This window comes from Cololabis saira, chromosome 2, assembly GCF_033807715.1.
Source record: "Cololabis saira isolate AMF1-May2022 chromosome 2, fColSai1.1, whole genome shotgun sequence".
NCBI lineage: Eukaryota > Metazoa > Chordata > Actinopteri > Beloniformes > Belonidae > Cololabis > Cololabis saira.
In genome coordinates, this window is record NC_084588.1 from 890,555 (window position 1) to 902,797 (window position 12,243).

The 12,243-nt window shown below is 45.4% G+C and overlaps 1 protein-coding gene across 7 annotated transcripts in view; it reads right to left on the reverse strand.

The window, feature by feature from the left end:
* Positions 1–12,243, reverse strand: part of celf1 (cugbp, Elav-like family member 1) — a 148,602-nt gene that overhangs the window by 121,120 nt on the left and 15,239 nt on the right. For 4 of the 7 annotated variants that reach the window (XM_061735647.1, XM_061735633.1, XM_061735675.1 and 1 more), the window contains exon 3: positions 7,361–7,423. The exons of the other annotated variants lie outside the window; for them this stretch is intronic. In XM_061735647.1, the coding sequence (XP_061591631.1) occupies positions 7,361–7,423 (63 nt within the window). The remainder of the gene's footprint in view (positions 1–7,360; positions 7,424–12,243) is intronic. 7 annotated transcript variants of the gene reach the window in all.

Genomic DNA, 12,243 nt, shown 5'->3' on the forward strand with positions numbered 1-12,243 from the left:
TTCTAATGTATATGGTCCAAATGTTGATGACTCTTCGTTTTTTCACTCTTTTTTCACCTCACTTTCTGCTCACCTAGACAACACAGTCATCATCGGAGGAGAGCTCAACATGGTTCTGGACCCTGGAGTGGACAGACTCAGTAATGCAGGCGGACAGGGGAGTTGGCAGTCAGCAAGTATTGTTAAGCAATACATGAATGATCTGGGTCTTTGCGATACATGGCGCTCTTTACACCCAACCCTTAGGAACTACACTTTTTTCTCAGCTGTTCATCACTCATACTCTAGGTTAGATTATTTTCTAGTCAGTAGCTCTCTGATGAGAGATATCTCAGAATCACAAATACACCCAATCAATATCAGCGATCACGCACCTGTTTCTTTCACTCTGGGGAAGAGGGGGATCGTATCATCCTCCAAAGTTTGGAGATTTAATACATCATTGCTCAAAGACCCCGACTTTACTAACTTTTTTAAGAAAGAATGGGATATTTTTTTGCAAAATAACGACCAGCCGGAAATATCAGCGAGCGTTCTATGGGAAGCAGGGAAAGCAGTAATGCGAGGCAAAATAATTTCCTTTTCCTCAAAAAAGAAAAGAAAAGACAACTTAAAAACAAAAGAATTAGAAGGTGAAATAAAGACGCTAGAGGAGGCCTTTCAGACCTCTGCAGATGAACGTATCCTTAACAAAATAAGGAAAACTAAAATAGAATAAAATAAAATAATTGACGCAAAAACGCAGTTTCTAGTACAAAGGCTTCGCCTGGAAAACTTTGCACATGCTAACAGATCGGGAAAATATTTAGCCAATCAATTAAAAATAAACAAAGAAAAAACAACCATAACATCCATTAAGGACCAGTCAGGGGAAGTTACACATGATCCCTGTTTAATAAATTCAGTCTTTAGAGACTTTTACTATAAATTATACTCTATACACAAATTGAACCATCTGATCAATCCATTAATGAGTTTCTTGGAGAAATTAACCTGCCAAAGTTACATCAGGAACAGGTTACGAATTTAGACTCACAGCTCTCAATAGGAGAACTTTATGAAGCTCTTCAACATATGCCCAATAATAAAGCTCCGGGCCCAGATGGTTTCCCAGCTGAATTTTATAAGGAATTCTGGAGCATATTAGCACCAACATTTTCTAAAATGATTTTAAATATTAGGGAGAATAAAAGCTTACCCTTAAATATGAACTCTGCTAATATTAGTCTTTTATTAAAACCGGACAAAGATCCCTTGCTCCCATCGAGCTACCGCCTAATTTCATTGATAAATGTAGACCTTAAAATAATTAGCAAGGCCCTTACTGAACGTCTGAAAAGAGTCACCCCTTCTATCGTACATCCGGATCAAACAGGCTTCATTAAAGGTAGACATTCGTCTACTAATATTCGCAGATTATTAAATATTATAGACTATTCCAGTATCAATAAACAGGAAACTACTATTATATCCTTAGACGTGGAAAAAGCATTTGATAAGGTAAATTGGAAGTTTCTATTGGCAACCTTACATAAATTTGGATTTGGTGAATCTTTCATTGACTGGATAAAAATATTATACAGCTCTCCCAAGGCACGTGTAAGGACAAATGATCAAATCTCTACAAGTTTTACCTTGCAAAGAGGCACTAGACAGGGTTGCCCTCTATCTCCCTCATTATTTGCAATATTTATCGAATCTTTAGCAGCAGCTATTAGACAAAATCAAAATATTAAAGGTATACAATGCAAAATAGTAGAGCACAAAATAAGTCTTTATGTGGATGACGTACTCCTCTTCCTCCAGAACTCACGATCTTCACTATCACAGACAATTGCACTTATAGAGGGATTTTCATCTCTGTCTGATTATTCTATTAATTGGTCTAAATCCACTGTTTTGTGTGTTAACTGCAATTTTAGGAATATAACCAATACTCAATTACAATCAGGGAACATTAGATATTTAGGCATAAACATCTCCCCTAGGCTGTCAGAGTTAATAAAATTAAATTATGTTCAGCTTATAAAGAAAATAGAAGATAATCTTTCCAGATGGAGCTATCTCCCCATTTCACTCATTAAAATGATGGTTTTACCAAAAGTAAATTCTTTTTTCTCAATGATACCATGCAAACCCCCTCTTTCCTGGTTTAAATTGTTGGACTCATGTGTTTCAAAATTTCTGTGGAAAAATAAAACTCCACGTATTAGTTTAAAGACATTGCAAAAATCTAAAGAATATGGAGGTTTAGAGCTACCTAATTGTCAGTATTACTTCCTTGCCAATAAATTACAGTATATTGTAAAATGGTCAAAAAATCATCCTTTAGATAGTCAATGGCTGGACTCAGAGCAAGTGTTTTGCAACGAACTAGAAATCTCAGAGTTACCATTTATTAGTCAAAGTATCAAACGTCATCAATGTTTCAAAAGCATTAATATTAGCACAACTTTATCAGCTTGGTGGGAATTTCTTAAAGTAGCTAAAATTTCACCTTTTCCATGTGACCGTATACCCATATGGAACAACCCAGACATCGTGAAAAATGATAAAAAGATGGTTAATTTCGTTCAATGGAGAGATCAAGGAATACGGTACTTACAGCACGTAATTGTAGGAGGACAGTTTGTACCTTTCAATACACTTATTGTTCAATACGGAGTTAGCAGGAATACATTTTTAGAGTATCAACAACTTAAGGCCATAATAAATAAAACATACAAAATTAGTCAATTAAACTTACAACTTCCCGCTAAGATAATAGATTTATTGAATCTAAGCACTTTAAAGTTGTTATCAAAACTCTACAGGTTAGTGTCTAAACTGGACGATTCAGTCTCTCTCCCGATTTCCAAGTGGGAGGCAGATCTCTCTCTGAATACCGACCAGTTTTCTTGGTCACAAATATGCTTAAATACGTTTACTATGACTAAAAACCCAAACTTACAACTTATACAGTACAAAATTCTTCATAGAATACATTATACTGGACAAAGGATGTTCCTGATGGGCTTTGTCACCTCTAATATCTGTTCACAGTGCACAGAGAACACTCCTGATAATTATATGCATGCTTTATGGTTCTGCACACCGGTACAGAGGTTCTGGAAGGAGATTTGTGAGGATTTATCCACATGGATCAACTACAGAATCCTAGTGTGCCCCACGGTATGTATATTAGGTCACCTGGGAGACATTGAAATAGAACCTAATTGGACACACCGGGTCCTTACTGCCTTGTGTATCGCAAAGAAAAGAAAAAGAAAAGAAAACCATTCTAGTAAATTGGAAACAAAAATCCAGTTTATGTATCAATCATTTTAGGAATCTTTTATCAGATCATATTAGTAGTGAGATAATGTCTGCCTCCACTGAACAACATTTGGCTGAATTGCACTCTCTCTGGTCCCAGATTATTGGCTTCGTTACCTAGTGGGGGCGGGGGGGTGGTGATCTCGTAGCCCTTGGGGTTGGGGGTCGGCTTGGGGGGTCTGGGGCGCGGGCCTCTGGTGGCCCCTGGGGGGCCTATGGGGGGGGTTGCCTCATGGCAGTGGGGGGGGTGGCTGGGGGGGCCCCGGCGGGGGGTAGTGGCTAGGGCGTCTCCGGGTCTCCCGGGGGGGGCTGGGCCGTGGACGTGGGGGTCCCACTCGGAGGGCCCGGCCCTGCCTGGGTGGGGGGTGGCTGTCTGCGCTGGGGGAGCATTGCTGCCTTGGTCCTCCGTCGCTGGGCAGGGGCCGAGTGCCCCTGCAGATGTGGGGACTCCGTGACCCTTGGGGTGTCCGCCGGGGTGGCCTCGGGGGGGGGGGGGCTGCCGGGTCCGGGGATCGGGCCTCCCCTGACCGGGGGGTGCACGGGCGGGCGCGGCGGCGAGGTGGCACCATTCCCAGGTGTCTATGTCTTATGTTGTCAGTATGAATGTGGGGGTGTTGGACCATTTCCCCCTCCGTCTGGGGGCTCCGGCGGCGCCGGGGGCGCCCGTGGAGGTACGGTGGGGCCCTGGCCCGGCTCGGAGGGCCGGCCCCCGTCTACTGGATGGCCGGTGGGGGGGCGCGGGTGTCTTATCAGGGCCGGCTTTGCTGGTCCTGCCTCCTGGCTTTGGCCTCCGCTCCCCCTCCTTCCCCCCCTACACGATTCATACGCACATAGGCGAAGGGCGGGGGGTCCGGGTCGTGGGGGGCATTGTCCCGCGTGGCCCGGCACTCCCCACCTCACAGTTTTAACAGCAAAATAGACACTGCACATTCAACACTTAATCGGGATACCCGGGCCTGGCGGGGCTCGCCGTGCAGCCTGGGGTGCCTTCTGGCTGTGCTGGACCCCCCCGGGGAGGGGGAAACGGTGCGTGATTGTGTGTTTGTGTCGGTGAGAATGCGGTATGGAAGGGTCCTGCCATGGAGGATTTGGGCCTCCATTGGCAGGACAACAAAACTTAATAATTTATCAATATTATATTATACAAAGATGGTTACTATTATTATTATTATTATTATTATTATTATTATTATTATGTATAGTATATCATATTATTATTAGTATAGATATCGGATAGTTGAATGGATGAATGAATGGGATGCCTGGGTCTGGGGCCCTCCGTTGTCGGGCCTGCACGGGTGTCGCCTTGTTGGGGGGTTCCCTCTCTCCGGGCCCGTCTCCGGTCCCCCCCGCTGCCTCTGCGGAGGGGCGCCCCTCTGGTCTTGGAGGGCCACTTTCGTGGGGGGCGGGTGCGCAGGCTGGCCCCCTGCCAGGTGGGGGTCGTTGGCCTGAAGTGTGAGGGCCTCCTGGCCGCGTGTCCGGCCCGGACCGGGTGGCCGGGGATTGCCTGGGTTGCGGTCCGCCGCCGAAAGATACCTGGCTGCTTCTTCCCGCGCCGTGGGGGGGGGGGGGGGCTCGCAGGCGGTGGGTTGCCTCCCTCCTGCTTCTCCCCTCTGTGGGGTTGCCGGTGGCCTGGGTTCCGGGCTCTTCCGTGTCGGCCTCTGGTCTCGTGGGTGGCGGGGTGGCGGGGTTGCTCCCCCCCCCCTCCCCCACTATAGATACACTTCAGGTAGAGCTTTGTTTGGTTTATTACACACACACACACACACACACACACACACACACACACACACACACACACACACACACACACACACACACACACACACACACACACATAGCCACTTAGTCACATACATATACACACACACACACATAGACATACACACTGGCTTGTTCACCTGCATGCTGGCTCTCTAGTTTTTGGGGTTAGGTAGCGGTAGCTTAGCTCAGACTGCGATCAGATCTCAAGATTTGGGTCGATTGCTGTTCATGTTTTGGTTGGCTCCATGCCGGTTTCGTGTTCTGTTTGTGGTTTTTTGTTGCAGATTTCCAGTGTGTTCCTGCTTCCTGGATTGGCAGTCGATGTGCCGCACGTTTTGTACATGAGGCCCCAGGTCTTTAAAACTAAATCAGTACTAAGCTACTGCAATTATCTGCCCCCGAAACTGTGGGGTGAACATGTAGGTGAGCTAGCAGGTGTGTATGTCTGTGTGTGTGTGCAAAGTGAAAACAAGATTTTACCTGAACTGCAACTATAGTGGAGGAGGGAGGGCACAACCCCGCCACCCGAGGGACCAGAAGTTGACAAGGAAGAAACCCAAACCCAGGCCACCAGCCGCCCCACGGAGGACTAGAAGAGGGCGGGAGGAAACCCCCCACCAGCAAGCCCTGCCCCCTCCCAGCAGGCGAAAAACTGCCCCCATGACCACGGGAAGATGCAGACAGGAAACCCATGGCGACGGACCAGCACCCAGCCGAGCACCAGCCACCCAACATAGGCCAATTACATGGCCAAGAGGTCCACGCCCTCCTGGCCCATGACCCCCACCTGGGCGAAAGGCCAGCCTGCATGGAGAGACAGGGCCACCCTGACAGCCAACGCTGGCGCCCCCGCTTTAAGAACTCATTTATGCCAACCTCCACTAAACTCCTGAACAATGCTCCATGAGGCCAAAGGATGTGCAATATTTATTTATTTATTTATTTATTTATTTATTTATATTTGTTTATAATGTATATTGTGTTTTATTTAGTGCTGTCAAGCGATTAAAAAATGTAGCTATTAATTAATTGATATCTTTAATTAATTAATCTAATTAATCGCTTTTTTAATCTCACCTAAAGATTGCTGAGAAAAGCCCTCAATTTGAGGTGTTTTCCTTTAAATTAATTTCATTATTGTGGAAGAATAAATGATTGATATACTGTATAACAAAAGAAAAGTGGCTTTATAAAGTCATTTATTTATTTTTTAACAGACTTGAACAGAGGCAGTCCTAGCCATTTACATCCACTTGGCAAGAACATTTGCCAGCCTCTCGGTCGCAGACGTGCACATGCGCGGGGTGCTTTGTATTTATGTGGTAGGCTTGAGTTGAGTTGCTTCGGTGGCAAGTCCTTTCCACAAAGAACACATATCACTCTACCTCTATCACCCTCTAAGGTGCTGTCGGGGCATTTTAGAAATGTAAATTCCCCATTCACTGGACCGACAACTTTCACATGCTCCTCCATTCTCACCTTTCTTCTCTGCTATTCATCGCCCCCACCCCAAAGAGCCCATACAAGCATTGAGTAGACGCAGTAAACAAATCAATGAGTGTATTTACCATCATATTCTTCAGTTGAACAAAAACTGAAAAAAACTAAAACCGAAATAGTTGTTTTTGGACCAGAAGAAGGGCCTTTTAGAGTCAGCACAAAGCTTCAATTACTATAGCTACAAAACACTAATAAGGCCTGAAATCTGGGTGTAACCATGGATTCCGACCTGAACCTTCAGAGACACATTAAGACAATTAGAAAGTCGGCCTTCTATCTCCTGAAGAACATCTCCAGAATAAAGGACCAATGTCTCAGCAGGATTTTGAAAAACCCATCCATCAGTTTGTCTTCAGTGGACTTGATTATGTCAAGAGTCTTCACAGATCTGCCTTATAGGTCAATCAAGCAGCTGCAGCTGATCCAGAAGGCTGCTGCCTCAGAGAATAGACTTTAAAATCCTTCTGTTAGTTTATAAATCACTGAATGGATAAGACCAAAATATATCAGAGACTTGTTCTTGCTATAGAAACCATCCAGAGTTCCCAGGTATTCTGGTTAAGGTCTGTTGTGTCCCCAGAATCAGAATAAAACATGAAAAAGCTTTTATGCTCCACAGCCCTGAAACAAACTTCCAGAAAATTGAAGGAATGCTGAAACCCTCAGTTCTTTTAAATCAAGGTTAAAAACGTTTCTTTATTATTCCACGGTATTGGAACTCATCAAATCAAATTGCCTCAAATTGCCTTGTTGCTGAAATGTGCTATACAAATAAACTTGCCTTGCCTTGCCTTGCCAGCGAGCCCCATCTCCAGGCCTGGCTCCAGATGGGGGCCCCGGTGTCCTGCATCCGGGCAAGGGAAAACGAGGATCAGTGTTTTGTTTCATCATATGCGTTTTTTTGAGCTGTGCTTTGTCTGGCTCCTCACCTTGGACCTGTTGTCTTGCTGGCTGGATGGTGTCAACTGCACTGGAGAAATTGAAGACCATGATCCTTACAGTGCTGCCTACTTTGTTCAGATCTCTGTGGATTCGATGAATCAGGTGTGTGATGGGGTCTGCAACTCCAACCACATGACACCATGCAAACTGCAGAGGGCCCGGGGAGGAGCTTGTTCGCTTATTCAGGTGGACCAATAAAACGCTCCAGGACTCTCATGATTTGAGAAGTTAGGACTACAGGTCTATAGTCATTCTTATAAGATGGATGAGATTGTTTGGGTACTGGAACAAGGCAGGGTGTCGGCAGGTGCTGCAGAATCCCACACAGCTGGTCCGAACAAGCTTTTAGAACTCTGGGGCTGACGCCATCCAGCTTGGTGCTGTTCAGTCTCTCCAGTCATCTATTCACCTGCCTGGTAGAGGCAGAGAAGTGGGAGGGGGAGGGGCCCACCATCTACTGATGTGGTAGGGGACAGTGATCAGCAGCAAGATCCCTGGCTGAGGTGGAAGATGAGATGACTAAATTGTGACAGGGAAGCTGTGGGTCAAGGGAGGATGGGAGGTCTGTTTGGCCGGGAGCAGTAAAGGAGGATGCTCGGATTGTTTCTGAACTGTAGTGCAATTATTGGTTGAATGCTGAGTCAGCATTGGGTCTGGAGGACCCAGGTTCTAACCCCTGGAATGGCAACAAAGATGAACCACCTTGGGCCCCTGAGCAAGGCCTTAACCCTAATTGCTCCATGGTGTGTGTGTCTCAGATGTAAGTCGCTTTGGATAAAAGCGTCTGCTAAATGACAGTAGTAGTAGTAACTTGGGTCACATTTTTTGAGCTATTGCAAACAATTCAGATATCAAATTGTTCAGCTCTTTCAAGTTGTCGCTGCTATGACTTTTAGTCGTTCAAATCCTTAAACTTTTTAAGATATTCCAGAATTTCCAAGGCCCATTAGAATATAATTGGGGAAATCTTCAAATCCCTTGAAAACCTTCATTCACTTTGGAGTGAATTTCAGACCTCATTACTTCAGCATACTTTCAGAAAGGAACACCATTCAAACTTTAAACTAGTAACAAAACTTAAAAAGTTTCAAACGTGGAGCCTTCAGGCATCCTTGAAAAACTTTGTTGTCTTTGAGAGCACAATACTTCAGTGAGGGATGAAAAACCAGAATCACACCGAAAAGAACAAGTTCCACCTAAAAAAAAACAGAACCACCTTAAACACAACCAGAAGCAACCCAGTCAGAACCAAAGAATCCCAGGCGGATAGAACCAGACGCACCCCATATAGAACGAGAGCCACCCCGAACATAACCACACCCACCCTGAACACAACCAGAATAACACCAGACAATAGTAGAACCACCCTGAACACAACCAGAACCACCCTGAACACAACCAGAACCACCCTGAACACAACCAGAACCACCCTGAACACAACCAGAACCACCCTGAACACAACCAGAACCACCCTGAACACAACCAGAACCACACTGAACACAACCAGAACCACCCTGAACACAACCAGCACCACCTTGAACACAACCAGAAACACCCTGAACACAACCAGAACCACCCTGGACACAACCAGAACCACCCTGAACACAACCAGAACCACCCTGAACACAACCAGAACCACACTGAACACAACCAGAACCACCCTGAACACAACCAGAACCACCCTGAACACAACCAGCACCACCCTGAACACAACCAGCACCACCCTGAACACAACCAGAACCACCCTGAACACAACCAGCACCACCTTGAACACAACCAGAACCACACTGAACACAACCAGAACCACCCTGAACACAACCAGCACCACCCTGAACACAACCAGCACCACCCTGAACACAACCAGCACCACCCTGAACACAACCAGCACCACCTTGAACACAACCAGAACCACCCTGAACACAACCAGCACCACCCTGAACACAACCAGAACCACACTGAACACAACCAGCACCACCTTGAACACAACCAGAAACACCCTGAACACAACCAGAACCACCCTGAACACAACCAGAACCACACTGAACACAACCAGCACCACCTTGAACACAACCAGAACCACCCTGAACACAACCAGCACCACCCTGAACACAACCAGAACCACACTGAACACAACCAGCACCACCTTGAACACAACCAGAACCACCCTGGACACAACCAGAACCACCCTGAACACAACCAGAACCACCCTGAACACAACCAGCACCACCTTGAACACAACCAGAAACACCCTGAACACAACCAGAACCACCCTGAACACAACCAGAACCACACTGAACACAACCAGAACCACCCTGAACACAACCAGCACCACCTTGAACACAACCAGAACCACCCTGAACACAACCAGAACCACCCTGAACACAACCAGCACCACCTTGAACACAACCAGAACCACCCTGAACACAACCAGAACCACCCTGAACACAACCAGCACCACCCTGAACACAACCAGCACCACCCTGAACACAACCAGAACCACCCTGAACACAACCAGAACCACCCTGAACACAACCAGCACCACCCTGAACACAACCAGCACCACCCTGAACACAACCAGAACCACCCTGAACACAACCAGCACCACCTTGAACACAACCAGCACCACCTTGAACACAACCAGAACCACTCCACACAGAATCAGAACCACCTCAAACACAAATAGAATCCACCCCAGACAGAATCCGAACGACCCAGAACACAATTCGAGCCCCCCAGTCTGGCCCTCGGCAGGAGGGTCCCCCCTTATGATCCAGGTCCTGGTCCAGGTTTCTTCCCTCTTAAAGAGTTTTTCTTGCCACTGTTTGGCTTAAGGTTTTTCTCCCACTAGGGGAGTTTTTACCTGCCATTGTTTATGTAATAATTGCTCGGGGGTTTATGTTCATGTTCTGGGTCTCTGGAAAGCGTCTGGAGACAACTTTTGTTGTATTACAGTTTTTGCCTGTTGCTTGAACACATTTTGCAAAATTTCGCTCATTGTGCCAAAACTCTACACACAAGTAAGCATGACACAACACTGGGAAATATACCATTCACATCTGTGTCAAATTGAAACTCTACTATCACTGCCTAAACTCTGCTATCAAAAGCTAAAAATACTTGGTCAAAATGTAACTCTGATGACAAAATGACACACACTTGTATCATATGCATACACTTTCAGATGAGGGAGAACACACTAGTCTACTTTATAAAACACTGCAGTCTTTGATTTTGTTTTTTTATTTTTGTTTATTCAGCAGGCACATTTTCAAGCAACCAAAAAAACCAAACCAAATAGGCCTACTCAATGTTGTACATAGTAACGTGAACTAAAAAAAAAAAAAATAGAAAAAACACTATATTGTAAACTCATAATTGTGCATAATGCACGTGGGCTCACGGTTGTGTGAACAGGCGTTGGCGTCCTCCCCCAGAAGGTTTTCTAGTCATTCTAGAGAAATACAACCACAAATTGTCATCAGTTTGATTCTTTTTCTTACAGTACTTCACTGTATATACTGTATCATCCACTGTACTGAACCCTGCACTACCCTGTACATGTGATGTGGTAATGTGATATACTGTAGAGTGCTGTAAATACCATCTGAGTAGAAGGTAGAGAGGGGAAGACATACCTGTTTTCCAGTCTGAATTTTCTTACAGTATTATAGTTGCCACTGTGAAGCGGCTGAGGTGCGGGTGGACTCTCTGCCCAGCTTCCCTCATTGTCAGGCCATGATCTATAACATGATCCACCAAAGTTGCCCTTATATCGTCAGATATGGAGGTCCGTGCATTGCCTCTTCGACCTCTGCCTCTTGCTATCCCTCCATCCATGCTTGCAAAGTTCTTGAAATGGCCAAACTGAGGCCTTTTTGTAGCTGGCGGATTGGTGTTACGTTTAGCAAGCTAGTGCCTTCAGGTGTGTATTTGAATGGTTGCAATTAACCGATGTGTTTTGTATTTTGGAAACATGTGTTTTCCAAATGGCACCCTGAGATTTCATTTGTGAACGAAGTGTCTTATGTATGAAATAGAGTCTGGTATGCAGGACCAAGTGTGTTGCATAAAGGACTAAGTGTGTTGCAGAATTGCAACTAGAGTGCAAAGCAGCGCTTTGGTTTAAGGTATGGATACATGTTTTTGAGGTATGGTAACAAAAGTTTCAAGTTGTGTTACTTTAGTTTAAGCATGGGTCTATAGTGTTCAAGCAATGGGCAAAAACTGTAAATGCTATATAAATAAAATTGAATTGAATTGAATTGAACTAGAACAAAACCAGACAGAACCAAAACCATCCTGAACACAACCAGAACCAACACGAACAAAACTAGAACTACCTTAGACAGAACAAAAAGACGGCTAAGACACAAACAGAAGCACAAGCACCCCATACATAACACGAACTACCCTGAATAAAACCAGAACAATCACAAACACAACCAGAACCGGCCCAGACAGAACCAGCAACAATAGGAACAGAAACACAACCACCCCAGACTGAACCAGAATAACTCCAGATAGAACCAGAACCACCCCTGAACCCAATCAGAACAACCCCAGACAGAACTAGAACCACCCTAGACAGAACCAAAACCACCCCAAACAAGACCAGAACCACCTTAAACACAACCAGAACCACTTCAAACACAACAAAACCACCTCAAACACAACTAGAAGCACCCCAGACCAACCAGAAGGACAGCATACAGAATCAGAACC